This window comes from Symphalangus syndactylus, chromosome 17, assembly GCF_028878055.3.
Source record: "Symphalangus syndactylus isolate Jambi chromosome 17, NHGRI_mSymSyn1-v2.1_pri, whole genome shotgun sequence".
Lineage (NCBI taxonomy): Eukaryota > Metazoa > Chordata > Mammalia > Primates > Hylobatidae > Symphalangus > Symphalangus syndactylus.
The window spans coordinates 97,933,911-97,956,429 of NC_072439.2; the positions used below are offsets into that span (position 1 = coordinate 97,933,911).

Consider the following 22,519-nt stretch of genomic DNA (forward strand, 5'->3'; position numbering starts at 1 on the left):
AGACTTGGAACCAACCCAAATGTCCAACAACGATAGACTGGATTAAGAAAATGTGGCACATATACACCATGGAATACTATGCAGCCATAAAAAATGATGAGTTCATGTCCTTTGTAGGGACATGGATGAAACTGGAAATCATCATTCTCAGTAAACTATCGCAAGGACAAAAAACCAAACACCGCATGTTCTCACTCATAGGTGGGAATTGAACGATGAGAACACATGGACAGAGGAAGGGGAACATCACACTCCAGGGACTGTTGTGGGGTGGGGGGAGGGGGGAGGGATAGCATTACGAAATATACCTAATATTAAATGATGAGTTAATGGGTGCAGCACACCAACATGGCACATGTATACATATGTAACAAACCTGCACATTGTGCACATGTACCCTAAAACTTAAAGTACAATAATAATAAAATAAAATTAAAAAAAAAAAAAGAGCTGCAAATTGTCTTACTGAAAGCCAAATAACCCCCACACTTTGAAAGCTGCCGAAAAACATCTGTGGGTATCAGACACAACACCCAAGGCTCACATACTGACTTCAGGTTGGGTGTGTCTCTCTCCCATACTCCGTCACATACACACACTAAGAGAAACTCTGTTCCACAGATTTGAGAAACTAGCTAAAATTTTCAAAATGTAGGTATTTAGGAAAATATCACAGACTAACAGACGCCTGCCGGCAGCTAAGAGAGGTGGCTGTGCACATGTCCCTGCACACGAAGGTGAGGGCGAGCGGTGCTGAAACTCACAGAAGCAACCCCGGCCCGTGTGCCCGCTCAGACAATGCTGGTGGTAAATCACACGCACCTTCCTTCGCGGATCTCCAGAGTCATCGACCGAGACACCACACCTCTAGACGCCAGGTCCTTCGCGACAGGGGCGTATTGCTCCATAAACCTTTCGCCTTGACTGTTAATGAGAATGCCTCCCTCTCCACGACATCCTTCCGTAATGAGACAACCAGCACCATGTGTGCCTGCAAAAAACCACACATTTATAACCTAAGAATTGCTAGGTCTCTATTTCAAACGCATTATTTTTTTTTCAAGATACGTTTTGGGGGAGAGACGAAAAAGATACGCAGAAGGCATTATATGCAAAACTGAATAGAAAGAACAGTTAAGATACAGTGGAAAGTCTGGATAACAAAAAGCACGGACAAGGCTGACAGCTGCAGCAGAGGCTGGGGCAGAGCGGCGTCCCCAGAGAGGAGAAAGGCCGGCCCACAGACCTCTGGCCAACACTCTGATTACAGCCGCGTGTACGTTGGATGCCTCAAATCTTGTTTTAATTTTTGAACATTCTTTTGCACTATGATACTGTGGTGACTAGTTAAGAATACTAGCTTGGAGAATTCATATCTAAGTTACCCAAACAGTGGCAAGGACAGTAATAATGATTATTTTAGTTAACATTTACACTGCACTTGCTATGGGCAGTTCTAGCTGCTTTCCACATATTAACTCGTTTAAGTCTTACAACAACTCTGGGTGTACGACCCCCTTTCTCAGTGACAAGCAAATTAACGCTTGGTAACATCCAGTCGTGCAGCTGAGGACAGAGCTCAAACCCAAACCTGGGCAGTCCAGCGGTCTGTGCTCCAAACAGCGGCTCTGTGACTCCTCGGTGCGATGAGAAACAGGGCGTGCCAAGCTCTCGAATTTTAACAAAGGAGATCAAAAACCCTAAACTAAATGTATTTCAAAAGCTACAATTTTTATTACTATACAAAAAGGGCAATCTTGCTTTCAAAACAAGAATGTGATTCTTGCATCTCACCTGCCTTTTGATTTTCTAAGTTTCAATGCTCTTTTTTCTGTGGTTACTTCTCACATATTGAAGACAAAGCATGAGAAGTGGAGCTCTAAGCAAATCACAGAGGGAATTCAGGGGCTCAGTGACATCTTACTGATTAAAAACAGTAATAAAAAATACAACAGGCCAGGTGCAGTGGCTCATGGCTATAATCCCAGCACCCTGAGGGGCCGAGGCAGGAGGATCGCCTAAGCCCTGGAGTTTGAGACCAGCCTGGGCTTAAAATGGTGACACCCCGTCTCTACCAAAAACAAAAAAACCCTCGAAAATTAGCTGGACATGGTAACACATGCCTGTAGTCCCAGCTGTTTCGGAGGCTGAGGTGGAAGGATCGTTTGAGCCTGGGAGACAAAGGCTGCAGTGAGTCTACATTGCTCCACTGCACTCCAGCCTGGGCAACAGAGCAAGACCCCATCTCTAAACAAATTAAAAAAAAAAACCTACAACAAATTCATTTCTTATTTTCATCCCTTCCAGGGATCAGAAAGCTGACACTGACAGAGAAAGAGAAGACACAGGTCTGGTCCTTCAGCAACACTTCAGGGGTCTCCATCGTCCACAGGTCAGAAAAGCTACCCAGAAAAGTCCAGGAGTGTCACATATCCCAAGTTAAAACCTGGTATAGAAGATTATCAATTCAGCTTTCCAAAATAGATGCAAGAAGTCACACATTGCCTTAGGGGCAGCTCCTCAAGGCACATGTCTGATCCTGTCACATCAACAGTCGCTGCATGTGTCCCACACCGCTGTTCTCTGTTGCTTTTTACGTAATCTCTGGCTGACTCACTGGGCACGCTAGCCCATTCCCCGCTGTCACCATAAGCCCCAGCACTACGTGTCCTGTCTCAGGTGGACCGGGGGCAGCCTTACCCTCCTGTATAAGGTGTGCAATATTGAGTGGCCGGTCCGATCAGCCACAAAGCAGCACCGACGAGCCTGCCCACCCTTTCCAAACTTGAGGCTTTGTCCACCAAATGCACGCTGATAAATCTTCCCATCTTCAGTTCTGCTAAATGGCAAGCCATAATTTTCTAGCTGTGAAAGATAAACAAAAACCTTATTACCTTAAAGGAGTCAAGATATTCACAACTAATCTACAGTAAACAACTTTAACACAAATCTGCAAACCCAAAGTAAACTATTTTATGAACATGTCAACACTTCATCAAAGAGAAGCTTTTCTTGTTACATGTAATGCATAGTTCATGACGGACAAAGACTTCTCTTGTGAGCTTTGCTAATCACCATTCTTTTGGCTGCCACATCTGCCTCAATTGCTTACATTTTTTCCCAGACTCTTGTACTAGAAACAGACTACGAGAGCACCCAGAGCCTCCCGCCCATCACCTCGACCACGGCAGCGGGGGCCTGCTCCACCATGTAGTGGATGGCATCCTGGTCCCCCAGCCAGTCGGAGCCCTTCACGGTGTCGTAGAAATGCCACCTTCAGTTGTCCTCTTCCATGTTCCCCAGAGCAGCATTGATTCCTCCCTGGAAACACCAACCACTCCTTACGAGCCACAAACAGGAGCCCCAGCTTTCTCTTCCAGGCCCAAATCCACCCACTGGGGGATTCAGAGAAAGCCAACTACCCACACGGTGACTCCAGTGAGGGCTGACCTCAGCAGAGGAGCAGCGAGGCCTGACAGATCCCAGATCACAACCCCTCCCTGACTCGCCCAGTCGTTCCATCCCTTAGCCTCAGTCTCCTCATCTGTGTGGTGGAGACACAGGGAACTCCAGGAAGGGCTGACTGCAGCAGTGAGTGAAAGGCTACCTGTAATATGCTTATTACCTAACATTATCTGGCACAGAAAAGGTACTCAGCAAAACTTTCCAGATAGTTTTATTAACAAATCTTCCCAATGGCATTTACGGGCATGTGTTAAAGATTAGAAGTGCTTCCTGCCAAGTAATAAACTCCACACTCAGAGTCACACTCCCCTGTACCCCTACTTCCTTTGGCTGTGTGTGCCCACCACCGTCTTACCCCTCAGAGAGTCCCGGAAGACAGCAGCACAGGGACAAATGAAGCCCTTGCCCTTTTCTTCCCCAACCTAAACTCTGATTCCTCCTCTTTAGATGATCTCCTTTTCTTAAGGTGTTGGGGTGGCGGGGGTGGGTGGGGAGGGTAGCAGGCGAGATGGTCACAGAAAACCCAAGTGTGACTGGAGTCCCAATTAAGAGTGACAACAAGGCTCCCGCCCTTCAAAGTCCCCAGGGAAGAGGCTCCAGGGAGAGACCGCTGAGAGGGTGAGCTGAGTGAGTAAGGCACAGCAAGAGGCCATGTGGCTGGAGCACGGGGAGGAGGCAGGAGCCTCCCCAGGTAGAAAATGCGAAGCTGTGCAGGACCTGCACGGAGTGGGAGCACGGGGGGGCACCTTTCTCTTACCTCCGCCGCAACAGTGTGTGACCTGGTAGGAAACAGCTTTGTAACACACACTGTATTAAACCCTGCCTCAGAAAGGCCAAATGCAGCTCCCGAGCCTGCCCCTCCAGCGCCTACCACCACTGCGTCGAATTCATGGTCCACTACTGGATACTGAGCAGAAATCTGGAAAAGAAAAATTCACCTGTCAATCACATGTTCCACTATGCCAAACATGAAGACTCTTGTGACAGTGAAAGAGCCTGACAAACATAAAAGGAGCAACTGCTGGGCACACAGGGCCTCCGTCCTGTCCTGGGGCTGAGCCCTGAACAGTGCGGGGAGAGGTGGGCACATTCGCACCTGGAGAAGGGACTGACAATCAGATTCTATGAATGGTAGAGGGTCTATCCCACGGGATCAGACTGAGGACCACAACTCTACTTCAGGGCCGTGCCTATGCTTATGCCTGAGAAGGTGCCAAGGAGTATTCAGTCGCTATTGTGAGCTTATGAGAAAAGAACTTCTCAGCAAGTTTCAGTTTTCCAGCAGAGAGAGAACAGGCACACTCAACACCAAGGAACCCACACCAGAAGGGCCCCACGGTCCTATTTTCAGTAGGATTTTATCATCTATCACAGCAGATACTGTTCATTTTAATTTATTCCTTTACTTGACCTAAATTTAAATCTAGTTTATGGATACATAAGAGATACAAGTAAAAATGTTAACATCTATGTTTATGTTTGTACTTACAATTAAGTATTATTACACTGAAAATAATTTCAGCATGCACTGGATACCTATGAGAAATTTTTCTCTTATGTCTATGACTCATATGAAAACAAACTGGTATAGATCCTTACCCCCAAGCCAAAAAAATCATTTATAATGGAACAGAAAGCATGAACTTACGGAATCTGAAACTTTAGCAGATGCCCTCTTGTTCCTTCAACAGTGAAGTGAAAACCTCGGGTTCCTGTTTGCAACACTGTTGGCCACTGGAGACACAGAAGACACAGAGCCAGAGGGTTAGTGTCCTGAAGGAACAAATGCTGTGGGGGATAGGAATTCAGATTTCCCCCTGCAAACTGTTCACCTTCTTATGTATCCAGGTGCCCCTGTGCATCCAGAAAGCTCAGCTGGGACCCTCTACTTAACCCTGAAGGGCAGCCCAAGGGGCAACGAAGGACTGAGCCCCCAGGTCCTCCTTTCCACCCTTACTTGGCACTCTAGAAAACCAGGATGAAGCTTATTTCCAAACAGGATACTCACTGACTCAGATACAAAATGAAAAAGGCACACTTCCTCTGTAAAGTCTTCATTTATGCTACTTAGTGGAGAAGAGGAAAGACATCTATATCGTATTACTGTATGTGGTATTTTGCAAATAATGAAGCATTTTAACTGGCTCCATCAGAGCCCTTTCCACACTACAGTTCCAATCGTCCATGAGGGCTTGCGGTCAGTTCAAAAGGCACTGGACACTGAATCAGGAGATCTGTATCCTGGAACAGTAAAAGCTGACAGCCCAGAGGGAAGAGCTGTCATACCTTCATGACACAGGAGGATGTCGGATGCACACTCGCCCCTGCCTGGCTGCTCCTGGCTTTTTCCTGGCCAACGTCTACAACTTGACATATCTCACTGCTTAAATTTTCCATCTTAGAAACCTTTACTCAAGAAAACTCGTTTTAGTGTTTAGTTTTTAGTGGCTCTATGTAAGAGAGGTGACACTGTCCCATATGCTAAGGTTGGCCAGCCATTCGGGGGATACCTTGTCCATTCTGCTAGTGGCATTTTAGAAGACCACTGAATAGTCTCAGAAATATCATAGGCCGGGCGTGGTGGCTCACGCTTGTAATCCCAGCACTTTGGGAGGCCGAGGCGGGCGGATCACGAGGTCAGGAGATCTATGGCCATCCTAGCTAACATGGTGAAACCCCGTCTCTATTAAAAAATACAAAAAAAAAAAATTAGCCGGGCGTGGTGGCGGGCGCCTGTAGTCCCAGCTACTCGGGTGGCTGAGGCAGGAGAATGGTGTGAACCCGTGAGGCGGAGCTTGCAGTGAGCGGAGATTGCGCCACTGCACTCCAGCCTGGGTGACAGAGTGAGACTCCGTCTCAAAAAAAAAAAAAAAAGAGAAATATATCATAAAGAATAGTTTTAGGGGCTGGGCGCGGTGGCTCATGCCTGTAATCCCAGCATTTTGGGAGGCCAAGGTGGGTGGATCACCTGAAGTCAGGAGTTCGAGTCCAGTCTGGCCAACATGGCGAAACCCCCTCTCTACTAAAAATTAGCTGGGCAGGAGAATCGCTTGAACCCAGGAGGCAGAGGTTGCAGTGAGCCTAGACTGTGCCACTCTACTCCAGCCTGGGCGACAGAGACAATGTCTCCAAAAAGCAAAAGAAAAGAAAAGAAAATAAAGCTTTAGGAAATAATACACTCAGCAATCAGAAGAGGGGATGTGAGGGATGTCTTCAAGTATTTAGAAATACTTGCAATTCAGAAATTACTTATTATGTGGGATAAAAAATTATTCTTTATTTCTCCAATTTCTAGTCTCTGTTTTTACTGACATAAGCTAATTTCCTTTTTTCTTTTTTCAGAAAAAAAAACGAGAAAGAACGAATATTCTTCTACCTTAATATAATTTCTTACATGGTAAAATCATATTTTAAGAAAGAAGTCTTTGAAATAATTTTAATACAAACGTTCTTGAAAATTTTGTAAAGTGCCCTATTAACATAGGTAATAGCACCAATAAAAACAGTACATTATACCAAATGTAAGTAGAAACAGGGAAATCACTCAAAGTTTATTTGTTCTTTCTAGGATGTCGAGGTGGAATACCCACTGCCCACCCCCCACCACACACACACAGAGCTGGCTTAAAAGGGGCAGCTACTATAACACAATCTTGAACAAATTATCATGCCATCCCCCTGGGGAAAAGGACACTAACCCTCTGCTTCTAAATCTAATCTGGGGCAGATTTTTGAATCTGGAAAGCCCAGCTTCAAGCCAATGTCAGTCTTTAGATAAAACTCAAAACTAGTTTTGACACAAAACTAGTCTTTTGTGCCAATTATTAATTTTTTTAGGAGAAACTATCAAACATTTCCTCTAAGAAAAAAAAATAGGGAACATATAACTAAAAGGAATACTTAGACCTTGCTTAACAATACAGAATTTCAGATGACTGAATCAGGAGGTGGAGGGGGGAAAGTAAGAAGTGCAGAGACATTAATATCCGAAATCTAGCAGAGTAAGGCGTCCTCATCGAATAAAATGCACCTATAAATCATGAGCAACAAGCTAGTCTGCATGTACAACCTACACAATTACAAAAGCAGCCAATGAAGAACCTAAAAACGCCCGACATTCTGTAGGAAAAGCTACCTTCATTAAGATACGACTTTTACAAAACCCAAGACTAAATTTTGGTTCCATTTTGCTATCTTGCCATCTTGTCTGAGGTGCCTGGGGTCTTCGTCTGCAGAAGGAACACTGGGAACCATCTGGGTTGAGGACAAAGGCACTAGCTCTAGCTTTCTCCAATCACAAGCTACCATTTCCCCTAAAAAGCCCCACTGACCATGGGCTTTACTTCCTGCTTGTGGACGCCCTCCTAGCAGCTCTTAAGAGCCCAAGATGCGGCGGGGGTCTCTGCTCAGTCAGCGCCAACCACAGCAACACACTAGAACGGTTTACATGCTTTCTGATGTTGACAAGTTGGCTGTATGACTAATCCTCACATTTAATTCAAAGAGATTTTTAATAGCTATTTCAAAAAGGAGAAAACTGCACAATTAAAGGCATAGTTCAAATCAATATTGCTGAATGCCTTGGTTCCTACTGAGATTTTTACTCTGCAATTTAAAATTACTTTGTAATTAAGGAGGTGGGTGGGTAAGTCCATTTAAAAGAACCGAAAAACTAAACCTATCCAATTTAGCTTGATTAAATAAAACCCCAGAAGGCCGATTCTGATGATGCAATCGTAGAGGGCACATTCAGACAAACTCAGAGAACAAGGCCTCAGGAAGTGGAACCCTGACCATCATCCTGGACTAAACCGAGCCCGGCCCTCGAGGCACTCGGCGCACAGGCAAGCACAGGTCCCGGCGTCCTCGCTCGGTCAATGCCCTAAGCTCTCCGTCTGATTTTTAAACACTGGCACAGCTGCTTTTAAACACGGGCACATTTTTGGTGGCACAAGGGCCACCAAACAGGACCCAAAGTAGAGGCCCTTGACTTACAAGGTCTCCAAGTGGACATGCATAGATTTGCGCTTTCTGGAAAGGGGAACTGCAAGCCCAAGCTCGGGCGCGCGGCGCTTCCCACCGGACGCACACCCGGCCCAGCCCGGCCACGCCTCGCACCCACCCGGGCGGTTTCACCCGCCCCGCCAGCCCCACCCACGGGCTGCGGGCGGCCCCTCAGGACAACCCGCACAGAGGGCGGCAAAGGCCCAGCCCAGCCAGGGCTCCACCCCGGTGACCTTGGGCAGACACGACTCCTCCCCGAGTCCACCCGCCAGGCACTGAGGCGAGGAGCTACCTCAGCCCGCGAGGTCGCCGGACCCCAGGCCCGGACCAGGGCGGCGGAGGGGACGGGGTCGTGACCTTCACCGGGACGCGGACTACCTGCTAAGGACCGAGCTCCCCAGGCCCCCGAGTACGCCCCGCGGCTCCCCCTCGCACCGGCCCAGGGCTCTCCCAGCCCCTTCCCGATCGCCGGGCAGGGGGCGCGGGGACCCGGCGCCCGCTCCGCTCGGACCCACTGGGGACCGTCCCGCTCCTACCGCCGCCTCGCCCCCCGCCTGCCCCGCCCCGGTCCGCGGCAGGGACTCACCGCCTTGACCCGCACCAGGCGCCGAGCGCTCAGCATCCGCCACAGGCCCCGGACCCCCGACACGTCTGTAGTCGCCGCCGCGCAGTCCCGCCAGGCCCCGCGCAGACTGCGCCTGCGCACCACACCGGGTAGAGCCGGCGGGAAACCCGGCCCGCGCACCGCGCCCGGGTCAAGGGGGGGTGGTGGTGGGGGACATCGCGCCTGCGCAGCACGCCGCGCCCGGGCCGGGGGCTAAGGGGGAAGCCGCGCCTGCGCAAAGCGGACCCGCGGACGGTGGCGCTGGGTGGACACGGAGTCCCCGCGCTCCCCGACCGAGATAGGGCGGGCCCTATTCCGGGGAGGTGTTGAGCACCAACATTTTTTAAAGCCCCGTGGGTGGTTCTCCGGGATCTCCCAGACCGAGAGGGTCTGAAAGTTCAGACCGCAGGGAATGGGGTGGGAGGGGCGGCGCTCGTCCGCGGAGGTGGGCGGGAGCGGTCCGGGGACTCCAGCCTCTAGTGACCGGGAGTGACCCTCGGTCTCCGGCCTCCGAGGGGCGGGAGCGATCCTCAGCCCTGTCCCCAGCCTCTGGTTTCCGGCTAATTTTTAAATTTTTTGTACAGGCGGGATCTTGCTCTGTTGCCCGGGCTGGTCTCGAACTTGTGGCCTCAAGCGATCCTCCCTCCTCGGCCTCCCCAAGTGCGGGGATTACGGACAGAGCCACTGCGCACGGCTGTGGTCAGCTTTGAAAGCTGGGCAGATCCCGTTGGCTTATATGCCTTTCTGATTTTGCTTCTGGTTCAGATAGTATTTTAATATTTCTAGTGTGTCTTTTTGTAAGATATCTGAAATCTTTTTGTGGAATGAAGTGGCATGAAAAATAAACCAATAATCATTAGTAATTATGTTTCCTGTCTTTTCACTTTATTAAAATCTTCATCTTGTGCATAATGCTTAACAGTTTTGAGTTATTTTAGTAAATTTGCAAGGGTTCAGTCCCATTTTGTTGATATTTGGGTTGTTTCCCATTTTTGCTCTTAATAAATAACACCATACAGAACATATCTGTGACCATCACTTTATCTTTAGGATTATTTTCTTAGATGTATGCCCCAGACGTGGCCTTTATTGGCTTGCAGGGAGTGAACATAATACCTCCTAGACTTTTTTTTTTTAAGTTACGCAGTTTTAGTCCTGGGTTAGTTATCCAATTGTTTGGTTTGGGACAGAATTTCGCTCGTTGCCCAGGCTGGAGTGCAGTGGCGCGATCTCTGCTCACTGCAACTTCTGCCTCCAGGGTTCAAGAGATTCTCCCGCGGAGCTTACAGTGAGCGGAGATCGCGCCACTGCACTCCAGCCTGGGCAACAGAGCAAGACTATATTGCTTTAATTTATTCTGCCGGCTATCTGGAGAAATGCAACCTCATCAGCAGAAATTATTTCCACCCTGCCGCTTTTTAAATGTTATTTCCTATAGCCAGGTACTGAGCCCTCCAATTGAGGTCTAAACCCTCCACCCTCTCCCTCCGGGATTGCCAAGCCTGTGGTTTCAGTTCCATGCTCCCAGGTAGATTATGTCAACTCAGTCAATCCGCTTATGAAACACTTTTTGTGGTTTTTTCTTGAGTTTTTTTAATATGTTTTTCTTTCATGGAGGTGACACCCTCTTTGAGTTGTGGGAGCCTTCCTCCTTCAGTCTGCATGTACTGAATGAAGCGTTTGCTGTACAGCCTCTCAGCCGCAGCAGCCCACAGTGAGGTGCAGGTGCTCACGCCATCGCCCCAGAGAGCTCCTCCATTCGCCCCTCCACCCACAGCCCCTCGAAACCACCGTCCTGCTCCCCGACACGGTAGCACTGTCTTCAAGATGTCATGTAGCCGCATCCTTCGGCCTCTGCCCACCGAAACTAGCTTCCTTCACCGGGCATGCCTGGGAGACCTGGGGCATTTGGGTGCATCTTTCCACTGCTGGTCGGTGCCCCCTATGTGGAAGCATCCGCGTTGGTTCACGCCTTCTCCTGCCGATGGACATTTTGTTTTCTTCCAGTTATTGGCAATGAGGAATGAGGCCTAAACACTTGTGTGCAGGTTTGTGTGTGCACGTTTTTTTCTCTTGGGGGACATTTCAGGACGGGGTTGCTGGATGACGTGGTAAGGATGTGCTTAACTTCATAAGAAACTCCCGGACCACTTTCCAGCATGGCAGGACCCCTCCCATTCCCACTGCAGCTTATGAGGGTCCCAATTCCTCTGCATCATCACTAGAACCTGGGTTGGCCCATGGTTTTTGTTTTTAGCCATTTTAATAGATTTGCAGAGGTACTGTTGACTGGCATTTCTCCAGCATCTCTATGATGTTGAGCCTCTTTCTCGGGCAATACGCCCTCCTTCTACCTTCTTTGATGAGGCCTCCATTCAAATATTTGCCCTCTCTTTAATACTGGGGTTTTTACTTTCTTATAGTTAAGTTTTCATGGTTCTTCATATATTCTGCGTGCCAGTACGTTCTGAGATGTGATTCACAAATTGTTTTTTCTAGACCATAGTTTGTGTTTCATTCTCTTTAGATTTTTATATTGCTTTATAGAATTGCAATTTTAAATTTATGACTAAATTTAATTTGTCAATCTTTTATGAATCATGCTTTTGCTGTCATGTCTAAGAACTTTTCATCTAACCCCAGGCCATACAAATTTTCCCGTGTTTTTACCTAAGGGTTTGATAGCGTTATGTTCTCCATTTAGGCCTTTAATAAATGTTGAGTAACATTTTGTGCCAGCCATAGCCATACCTTTCTCCATCTCTCACAGTATCGTGGGCATTTGCAGCTCCCAGTGCCCCGTGCTGTTCCCGTCTTCTTGGTCCGCTCTTCCTGTGAGTTTCAGGGCACGTCTTAGTGCTGGCGCTGTCCTGATCCATCAAGGGGTCCCATGAGCTTGTCCGTGTGGGAAGCTTGGGACTGTGATGTTGATGGGATGCCCTGTGAGTCAGGAAGAGGTGCTGATGGGGGTTTCCATGGAGGAGAGAGAGGTGTTTGGTTTTCTGGATGGGGCAGACTTGAGAGGGGGCAAACTTGAGAAATGCCACCAATGAGAAGCCCAGGCAGAGCAGGTCTCGGGGCCGCTCAGCCGCGCGGGAGCCAAACGTGGATGTGTCAGTGGCCATGCCAGGAGGTAAACCCTCAACCAAGGGCCTCTGGGTGTCCAAGGCCAAGTCTTGTTCAAGAGGTGCATTCACCTGAGCCAACCATGGCAGAAATGCATAAGGGAGATCCCATGGTTCCTCTGTTTAAAACCCCTGCTAATCCCACCTGACTCAGAGAAGGAGCCAAGTCCTCACAGCAGCCTGCAACCCCCACCTGACTCGGCCTCCTCTTGGCTCTGATTCTCTGTACCCTTCTATCCCCCTCTGTCTCTTCTCCCATCAGACAGGAGATCTGGCACGTTTATCCTGGTGGATTCAAACCCATCTTTACCACACAAATAGTCACTGGAATGAATAGGTATAATCTACAAAGAGTCCTTTTGAAAAAGAAAAAGGCAGGCCGGGCATGGTGGCTCATGCCTGTAATCCCAGCACTTTGGGAGGCTGAGGTGGGAGAATCACCTGAGGTCAGGAGTTTCAGACCAGCCTGGACAACATGGTGAAACCCCATCTCTAGTAAAAATATAAAAATTAGCTGGGCATGGTGGCACGTGCCTGTAATCTCAGCCACTTGGGAGGCTGAGGCAGGAGAATCATTTGAACCCAGAAGGTGGAGGTTGCAGTGAGCTGAGATCGCGCCACCGCACTCCAGCCTGGGTGACAGAGTGAGACTCTGTCTCAAAAACATAATAATAGGAATAATAAAGGAAAAGTGCAAAACCTCAAACAACTTCACAGAAACTGGGCAAAAGAGCTGAACCGGCCCTCCACAGAAGAGGAAATGTGGAGGAATGGCTAATGAAAACATGAAGAGGGGCTCAGCCTAATGGGGAGATATCACGTGACACCCACCAGACGGGCAAAAATCCCACCACCCAATCCATGCCGGTGTTGGGGAGAATGGAGAGAAGCAGGAACACCAGGCACTGATAAGAACGGTTGTGAAGTATATTTCTGTTATGCTTGTATATGAAAGAGTGTGTGTTGTGGGTTATGAGGAAAATTACATTTCTTACCTGGGATGAAATTTTAAAACTTGAAAGCTACTGACAAGAAGAAACTTGCACTTGTGTACAAAAGAAACGCCCAAGAACGTTCCCAACAAAACACAGTCCTAAGGGCCCCAACCTGGCCAAACACTCATCCACAGGAAGATGAAGACATTTCCCATGTTCCCCTCAGACGACGGGAGATCACGCAGCAACGAAATGAACCATGTCAGTGTGGGTGGGTCTCAGGGAGAGAATGGAGGAAAAAACAGACACAGAGCAGATGCTCAGAGCCACGCAGTGTAGGGGCAGCCACGCAGGAGAATTTCCTCACATCAAGGTTCAAAACTACAGCCGAGGCAACAGAGCAACTCTCTGCCTCAAAAAGAAAACAAAATTTAAAATCTAAATGGCACATTTTTTAGGGATGAACACACATGGTGAAAGAAACGTACTATGAAGGAAAGTGTGGGAATAATAAAGGCTAAAGCAGGAAGTGATTCCCTCCGTAGGAGAAGGGAAGGGACTGGGATTCAGGCAGGGCCTCCAGGGAGCATCCAAAGTGATGTCTCTTGAGATTCTACTCCCTAAACTTGGTGGAGGTCCTCTGTGTCCAACGTGTCAATATTCTGAATACCTTACCCATACTGTACAAATGCTTTATTTCTACTCAGTATTTAGAAGACAGTTATAAACAAGATGCATTAAATAGCAAGGTAGCAGATGAACATCAGGAAGCAACATCCAGGAGGTTCCATCCACGGAACCTCACCATGGATACACTTGTGATCAAGGGCCTGGTCTCCCCTCAAGACAAGGTCACAGATCAGAGGCCACACCATCATAGCAGTGGAGCAGGCCAGCCGGGACAGGGTCCTTCTGTGGCACCTGCTGCATCACCAGGCTGTGTGAACGGACTCAATTGCCAGAACTCACAGAACAGCAGTATGAGCACCAAAACCTCACAGGAAAAATGGTAAGTTCTAAGTTTCTCCATTAACAGTAACTCTCAGATTAATCTCTGTCATCCATCGCTCCTCCAAGAAATAACTTTTTAGGTTGACGTGCCAGGCGCCATGTTGGAGGGTTGGTGGTAGCGGCTTGGGGAGGTGCTCGCTCTGTCGGTCTCACTCTCTCACACGCTTCCCCTGGCTCCCTTCATTCCCCCCCACCCCACTTGCCCTGCATGCTGGAGTGTGTGCGAGGGAGTGGGAGGACGTTGGGGGTGGGGGGAGGCATTCCGGTCCCCAAGAGACCCGCGGAGGGAGGCGGAGGCCGTGAGGGACTCCGGGAAGCCATGGACGTCGAGGGGCTCCAGGAGGCGCTGGAAGATTTTGAGAAGAGGGGGAAAAGGAAAGCTTGTCCTGTCCTGGATCAGTTTCTTTGTCATGTAGCCAAGACTGGAGAAACAGATTCAGTGGTCCCAATTTAAAGACTATTTTATTTTCAAACAGGAGAAAGTGATGGATGATTTCAGAACTTCAGCTCCTGAGGCAAGAGGTCCTCCCAACCCTAATGTCGAATATATTCCCTTTGATGAAATCAAGGAAAGAATACTGAAAATTGTCACTGGATTTAAGGTATCCCTTTTACTATTCAGTGACTAGGTGAATTGTTAACAGATCCAAGGAGAAACTATACAGGAACAGACAAACTTCTCCGAGGAGTCTAAAAGAATGTGATGGTTGTTAGCTGTGATTATCCTTCTGCAGAGAAAAACAATTCCAATAGTTTAAATTGAATGAATGGTGTTATGTTTCCTGGAAATACACCAAGCTATACTGAGAAGTCTAATATAAATGGGCCTGGGACACCCAGGCCACTTAATCAACAAAAGGTTTGTCAGCCCCCAGCAGCTGGAGACCTGGCGGGGAGCTGATGTTCCAGTTTGAGGGCCATGCAGCTGGATAGCCAGTGGGAAGCTGAAGTTCCAGTTTCAGGGCCGTGAAGCTGGAGACCCGGTGGGGAGCTCATGTTCAATTCTGAGGGCCTTGCAACTGGAGACTTGAGGGTAGACAATGTTGCAGTTTGAGGGCCGCGCAGCTGGAGACCCGGGTGGGAACAGATGTTCCAGTTTGGGAGCGATGCAGCTGGAGGCACTGCGGGGAGCAGATGTTCCAGTTAGATGTTATTCTCTGGGTCTCCAGGTGCACGGCCATCAAACTGGAACATCAGCTCTCCGGCCCTCAAACTGCAACTGGAATATCAGCTCAACATCAGCTCCTCTCCAGGTCTACGGCTGCAAGACCCTCAAACCGGAACATCAGTTCCTCCCCAGGTCTGCGGCTGCAAGACCCTCAAATAGGAAAATCAGTTCCTCGCCGGGTCTGTGGCTGCAAGACCCTCAAACCAGAACATCAGCTCCTCCCCGGGTCCACGGCTGCAAGACCCTCAAACCAGAACATCAGCTCTTCCCCGGGTCCACGGCTGCAAGACCCTCAAACCAAAACATCAGCTCCTCCCCGGGTCCGCGGCTGCAAGAGCCTCAAACCGGAACATCAGCTCCTCCCCGGGTCCGCGGCTGCAAGACCCTCAAACCGGAATGTCAGCTCCTCCATGGGTCTGTGGCTGCAAGAACCTCAAACCAGAACATCAGCTCCTCCCCGGGTCTGCGGCTGCGAGACCCTCAAACTGGAACATCAGCTTCTCCCCGGGTCTGTGGCGGCAAGACACCCAAACCGGAACATCGGCTCCTCCCCGGGTCTGCGGCTGCAAGACCCCGAAAGCGAAACATCAGCTGCTCCCCGGGTCTGCGGCTGCAAGAGCCCCCCAAACCGGAACATCAGCTACTCTGTGGGTCTGCTGCTGCACAACCCTCAAACTGAAAAATCACCTCCTTCCTGGGTCTGTGCCAGCAAGACTCTCGAACCGGAACATCATCCCCTCCCCAGGTCAGTGGCTGCACGACCCTCAACTGAAACATCAGCTCCTTCCTGGGACTGCGGCTGCACGACCCCAAAACCGGAACATCAGCTCCTCCCCGGGTCTGCGGCTGCAAGATCCCCAAACAGGAACATCAGCTCCTCCCCGGGTCTGCGGCTGCAAGACGCCCAAACCGGAACATCAGCTCCCTGCCGGGTCTCCAGCTGAACGGCCCTCAAACTGGAACATCAGCTCCCCACCAGATCTCCAGCTGCACAGCTCTCAAACAGGAACATCAGCTCCCAACAGGGTCTCCAGCTGCACGGCCCTCAAATTGCAACATCAGTTCCCCCCTGGGTCTCCAGGTGCACCGCCTCAAACTGCAACATCAGCTCCCCGCTGGGTCTCCAGCAGCACAGCCCTCAACCTGCAACATCAGCTCCCTGCTGGGTCTCCAGCAGCACAGCCCTCAACCTGCAACATCAGCTCCCCCCGGGGTCTCCAGTTCCACGGCCCTCAACCTGCAACACTGGCTCCCCACCAGGTCTCCAGCTGCACGGCACTCAAACTGGAACATCAGCTCCCCACCGGGTATCCAGCTGCACGGCCCTCAAAGTGGAACATCAGCTCCCCGCTGAGTCTCCAGGTGCACGGTCCTCAAACTGGAATATCAGCTCAACGCCAGGTCTCCAGCTGCACAGCCCTCAAATGGGAACATCAGCTCCCTGCCGGGTCTCCAGCTGCATGGCCCTCAAACTGCAACATCAGCTCCCCCGCGGGACTCCAGCTGCACAGCCCTACAACTGGAACATCAGCTCCCCCGCGGGACTCCAGCTGCACAGCCCTACAACTGGAACATCAGCTCCCCGCTGGGTCATCCTGCACGGCCCTCAAACTGGAACATCAGCTCCCTCCCAGGTCTCCAGCTGCACGGCCCTCAAACTGGAACATAAGCTCCCCGGCCCTCAAACTGCAACTGGAATATGAGCTCAACATCAGGTCCTCTCCAGGTCTGCAGCTGCAAGACCCTCAAACCAGAACATCAGCTCCTCGCCGGGTCTCCAGCTGCACGACCCTCAAAGCAGAACATCGGCTACACTCCGGGCCTGCGGCTGCAACACCCTCAAACCAGAACATCAGCTCCTCGCCGGGTCTGCGGCTGCACGACCATCAAACCGGAACATCAGCTCCTCCCCGGGGTCTGCGGCTGCACGACCCTCAAAGCAGAACATCAGCTACTCGCCGGGTCTGCAGCTGCACCACCCTCAAACCAGAACATCAGCTCCTCCCCTGGTCCGCTGCTGCAAGACCCCCAAACAAGAACATCAGCTTCTCCCGGGGTATGCGGCTGCAGGACCCTCAAACCGGAACATCAGCCCCTCCCCGGGTCAGGGGTTGCACGACACTCAAACCGAACGTCAGCTCCTTCCTGGGTCTGCAGCTGCACGACTCTCAAACTGTAACATCAGCTCCTCCCCGGGTCTGTGGCTGCACGACCCTAAAATTGGAACATCAGTGCCTCCCCGGGTCTGCAGCTGCAAGACCCTCAAACCGGAACATCAACTCCTCGCCGGGTCCGCGGCTGCAAACCCTCAAACCGCTCCTCACTTCCCAGACGGGGCGGCCCGGCAGAGGCGCTCCTCACTTCCCAGACGGGGCGGCCGGGCAGAGGCGCTCCTCACTTCCCAGACGATGGGTGGCCGGGCAGAGGCGCTCCTCACTTCCCAGACGATGGGTGGCCGGGCAGAGGCGTTCCTCACTTCTTCCCAGACGGGGCGGACGGGCAGAGGCGCTCCTCAATTCCCAGATGGGGCGGCCAGGCAGAGGCGCTCCTCACTTCCCAGATGGGGTGGCCGAGCAGAGGCGCTCCTCACTTCCTAGACGATGGGTGGCGAGGCAGAGGCGCTCCTTAATTCCCAGGCGGGGCGGCCGGGCAGAGGCACTCCTCAATTCCCAGACGGGGTGGCCAGGCAGAGGCGCTCCTCACTTCCCAGACGATGGGGCGGCCGGGCAGAGGCGCTCCTCAATTCCCAGACGGGGCGGCCTGGCAGAGGCGCTCCTCACTTCCCAGACGATGGGGCGGCCGGGCAGAGGCGCTCCTCACTTCCCAGACGGGGCGGCCGGGCAGAGGCGCTCCTCACTTCCCAGACGGGGTGGCCGGGCAGAGGCGCTCTTCACTTCCCAGACGATGGGTGGCCAGGCAGAGGCGCTCCTCACATCCCAGACGGGGCGGCCGGGCAGAGGCGCTCCTCACTTCCCAGACGATGGGTGGCCGGGCAGAGGTGCTCCTCACTTCCCAGATGGGGCGGCCGGGCATAGGTGCTCCTCACTTCCCAGACGATGGGTGGCCGGGCAGAGGTGCTCCTCACTTCCCAGATGGGGCGGCTGGGCATAGGCGCTCCTCACTTCCCAGACAGGGCGGCCGGGCAGAGGCGCTCCCCACTTCCCAGACGGGGCGGCCGGGCAGAGGCGCTCCTCACTTCCCAGACGACGGGTGGCCGGGCAGAGGCGCTCCTCACTTCCCAGACGGGGCGGCCGGGCAGAGGCGCTCCTCACTTCCCAGACGGGGCAGCCGGGCAGAGGCGCTCCTCACTTCCCAGACGATGGGTGGCCGGGCAGAGGCGCTCCTCACTTCCCAGACGATGGGTGGCCAGGCAGAGGCGCTCCTCACTTCCCAGATGGGGCGGCCGGGCAGAGGTGCCCCTCACTTCCCAGACGATGGGTGGCCGGGCAGAGGCGCTCCTCACTTCTTCCCAGACGGGGCGGCCGGGCAGAGGCGCTCCTCACTTCCCAGATGATGGGTGGCGGGGCAGAGGCGCTCCTCACTTCCCAGGCGATGGGTGGCCGGGCAGAGACGCTCCTCACTTCCCAGACGGGGTGGCTGGGCAGAGGCGCTCCTCACTTCCCAGATGGGGCGGACGGGCAGAGGCGCTCCTCACCCATCATCTGGGAAGTGAAGAGCGCCTCTGCCCGGCCACCCATCGTCTGGGAACTGAGCAGCGCCTCTGCCCGGCCGCCACCCCGTCTGGGAAGTGAGGAGCGCCTCTGCCCAGCTGCCCCGTCTGGGAAGTGAGGAGCGCCTCCGCCCGGCCGCCCTGTCTGGGAAGAAGTGAGGGGCGCCTCCGCCCGGCGGCCCCGTCCGGGAAGTGAGGGGCGCCTCCGCCCGGCGGCCCCGTCCGGGAACTGAGGGGCGCCTCCGCCCGGCCGCCCCGTCCGGGAACTGAGGGGCGCCTCCGCCCGGCCGCCCCGTCCGGGAAGTGAGGGGCGCCTCCGCCAGGCCGCCCCGTCCGGGAAGTGAGGGGCGCCTCCGCCGGGCCCCCCCGTCCGGGAACTGAGGGGCGCCTCCGCCCGGCCGCCCCGTCCGGGAACTGAGGGGCACCTCCGCCCGGCCGCCCCGTCTGGGAAGTGAGGGGCGCCTCCGCCCGGCCGCCCCGTCTGGGAACTGAGGGGCGCCTCCGCCCGGCCGCCCCGTCTGGGAACTGAGGGGCGCCTCCGCCCGGCCGCCCCGTCTGGGAAGTGAGGGGCGCCTCCGCCCGGCCGCCCCGTCTGGGAACTGAGGGGCGCCTCCGCCCGGCCGCCCCGTCTGGGAAGTGAGGGGCGCCTCCGCCCGGCCGCCCCGTCTGGGAAGTGAGGGGCGCCTCTGCCCGGCCACCCATCGTCTGGGAAGTGAGGGGCGCCTATGCCCGGCCGCCCCGTCTGGGAAGTGAGGAGCGCCTCTGCCCGGCCACCCATCGTCTGGGAAGTCAGGAGCGCCTCTGCCCGGCCACACATCGTCTGGGAAGTGAGGAGCGCCTCTGCCCGGCTGCCCCGTCTGGGAAGTGAGGAGCGCCTCTCCCCGTCCGCCCCGTCTGGGAAGAAGTGAGGAGCACCTCTGCCCGGCCACCTATCGTCTGGGAAGTGAGGAGCGCCTCTGCCCAGCCACCCATCGTCTGGGAAGTGAGGAGCGCCTCTGCCCGGCCACCCATCATCTGGGAAGTGAGGAGCGCCTCTGCCCGGACACCCATCATCTGGGAAGTGAGGAGCGCCTCTTCCCGGCCACCCATCGTCTGGGAAGTGAGGAGCGCCTCTGCCCGGCCGCCACCCCATCTAGGAACTGAGGAGTGCCTCTGCCCGGCCGCCCCGTCTGGGAAGTGAGGAGCGCCTCTGCCCGGCCGCCCCGTCTGGGAAGTGAGGAGCGCCTCTGCCCAGCCGCCCCGTCTGGGAAGTGAGGAGCTCCTCTGCCCGGCTGCCCCGTCTGGGATGTGGGGAGCGCCTCTACCCGACCGCCCCGTCTGGGAGGTCTACCACGGAGGCCAGAAGCGATGTGGGGGCTGGACGTGGTTGGTCACGCCTGTAGTCCCAGCGCTCTGGGAGGCCGAGGCGGGTTGATCACTTCAGGCTAGGAGTTCGAGACCAGCCTGGCCAACATGGCGAAACATGAAAAATACAACAGACAAACCCACCAACCAACCCAGCGACAACAAAACAGAGTTAAAAGAGCTCTACTTGCCAGTTCCTGCATTATACATAAGTAGAAAGGAAGAAAGATGAGCTAAAGATCCTGGAAAGCAGAAAATCCAATTGTTGTTCTGGATTCTAAACATTACCTGTGTGGCCTTGGATAAACTTGAATCTTTTCGTATGTAAAACAAAGGAAGTTGAATTAAATTATTTCTAACCAAAAAAAAAAAAAACCCTCAAACTGCAACATCAGCTCCTCCACGGGTCTGCGGCTGTAAGACCCTCCAACCAGAACATCAGCTCCTCCCCGGGTCCAAGGCTATAAGACGCCGAAACCGGAACATGAGTTCCTGCCCGTGTCCGCGGCTGTAGGACCGTCCAACCAGAACATCAGCTCCTCCACGGCTCCGCGGCTGCAAGACTCTCAAACCGGAACATCAGCTCCTCTCCGGGTCTGTGGCTGCAAGACCCTCAAACTGGAACATCAGCTCCTCCCCGGGTCTGCGGCTGCACAACCCTCAAATTGGAACATCAGCTCCTCCCCGGGTCTGCCGCTGCACGACCCTCAGACTGGAACATCAGCTCCTCCCCTGGTCTGCGGCTGAACGACCCTGAAACTGGAACATCAGCTCTTTCCCGGGTCTGCAGCTGCACGACCCTCAAAATGGAACATCGGTTGCACCCCGGGATTTCGGCTGCATGAACCTCAAACTGGAACACCGGCGCCTCTCAGGGTCTGCGGCTGCAAGATCCTCAAACTACAACATCGGCTCCTCACCGGGTCCGCGGCTGCAAGACCCTCAAACGGGAACATCAGCTCCTCCCCCGGTCTGCAGATGCACGACCCTCAAAGTAGAACATCAGCTCCTCGCCGGGTTTGTGCCTGCAAGACCCTGAAACCGGAACATCAGCTCCTGCCTGGGTCTGCGGCCGCAAGACCCTCAAACCGGAACATCAGCTCCTCCACAGGTCTGCGGCTGCACGACCCTCAAATTGGAACATCAGCGCCTCCCCGGGTCTGCGCTGCATGACCCTCAAACTGGAACATCAGCTCCTCTCCTGGTCTGCAGCGGAACGACCCTCAAATCGGAACATTAGCTCTTCCCCGGGTCTGCAGCTACACGACCCTCAAACTGGAACATCAGCTCCTCGCCGGGTCTGTGGTTGCAACAGCCTCAATCTGGAACATCAGCACTTCCCCAAGTCTGAGGCTACAAGACCCTCAATCCGGAACATCAGCTCCTTCGCGGGTCCCCGGCTGCAAGACCCTCAAACCGGAACATCAGCTCCGCCCCGGGTCTGAGGCTGCACGACCCTCAAAGCACATCAGCTCCTCGCCAGGCTTGCGGCTGCATGACCCTCAAACTGGAACATCAGCTCCTCCGCTGGTCTGCGGCTGCAAGATCCTCAAACTACAACATCGGCTCCTCTCCAGGTCTGCGGCTGCACGACCCTCAATGTAGAACATTGGCACCTCCCCAGGTCTGCGGCTGCAAAACCCTCAAACAGGAACATCCACGCCTCCACGGGTCTGCGGCTGCAAGACCCTCAAATCGGACCATCAGCTCCTCCCTGGGTTTGCGGCTGCAAGACCGTCAAAACGGAACATCAGCTCCTCCCCGGGTCCGCAGCTGCAAGACCCTCAAACCAGAACATCAGCTCCTCCCCAGGTCCGCGGCTGCAAGACCCTCAAACCGGAAAATCAGCACCTCCTCAGGTCCGCAGCTGCAAGACCCTCAAACCGGAACATCAGCTCCTCCCTGGGTCCGTGATTGCACCACCCTCAAACCGGAACATCGGCTCCTCCCCGGGTCCGTGGCTGCAAGACCCCCAAACCAGAACATCAGCTCCTCCCCAGGACTGCGGATGCAAGACCCCCAAACCGGAACATCCGCTCCTCCCCGGCTATGTGGCTGCAAGACCCTGAAACCGGAACATCAGCTCCTCCCCGGGTCTGCGGCTGCAAGACCCTCAAACCAGAACATCAGCTCCTCCCCAGGTCTGCGGCTGCAATACCCTGAAACCGGAACATCAGCTCCTCCAAGGGTCTG

General features: G+C 53.4%; 2 protein-coding genes and 1 pseudogene across 2 annotated transcripts; 2 read left to right on the plus strand and 1 right to left on the minus strand.

Moving 5' to 3' along the window:
* Positions 1–9,204, minus strand: part of LOC134732864 (succinate dehydrogenase [ubiquinone] flavoprotein subunit, mitochondrial-like) — a 41,945-nt pseudogene extending 32,741 nt beyond the window's left edge.
* A 4,633-nt stretch (positions 9,205–13,837) lies between these two features.
* Positions 13,838–16,256, plus strand: LOC129489121 (serine/threonine-protein phosphatase 4 regulatory subunit 2-like). Its single transcript, XM_063619976.1, has 5 exons — positions 13,838–14,142; positions 14,621–14,746; positions 15,314–15,726; positions 15,836–16,057; positions 16,253–16,256. Exons 1-5 carry the CDS (start codon positions 14,140–14,142, stop codon positions 16,254–16,256), a joined length of 768 nt encoding a protein of 255 aa, XP_063476046.1. The 5' UTR covers positions 13,838–14,139.
* LOC134732865 (WAS/WASL-interacting protein family member 2-like) lies at positions 16,257–17,962 on the plus strand (the record flags this gene model as incomplete). The annotated part of the gene is given in 4 exon segments (XM_063619977.1): positions 16,257–16,891; positions 16,893–16,967; positions 17,067–17,220; positions 17,223–17,962. Coding segments are annotated over 4 exon segments (1,551 nt in total), but the record flags the coding sequence as incomplete, so codon positions are not given.
* Positions 17,963–22,519: the final 4,557 nt, after the last annotated feature.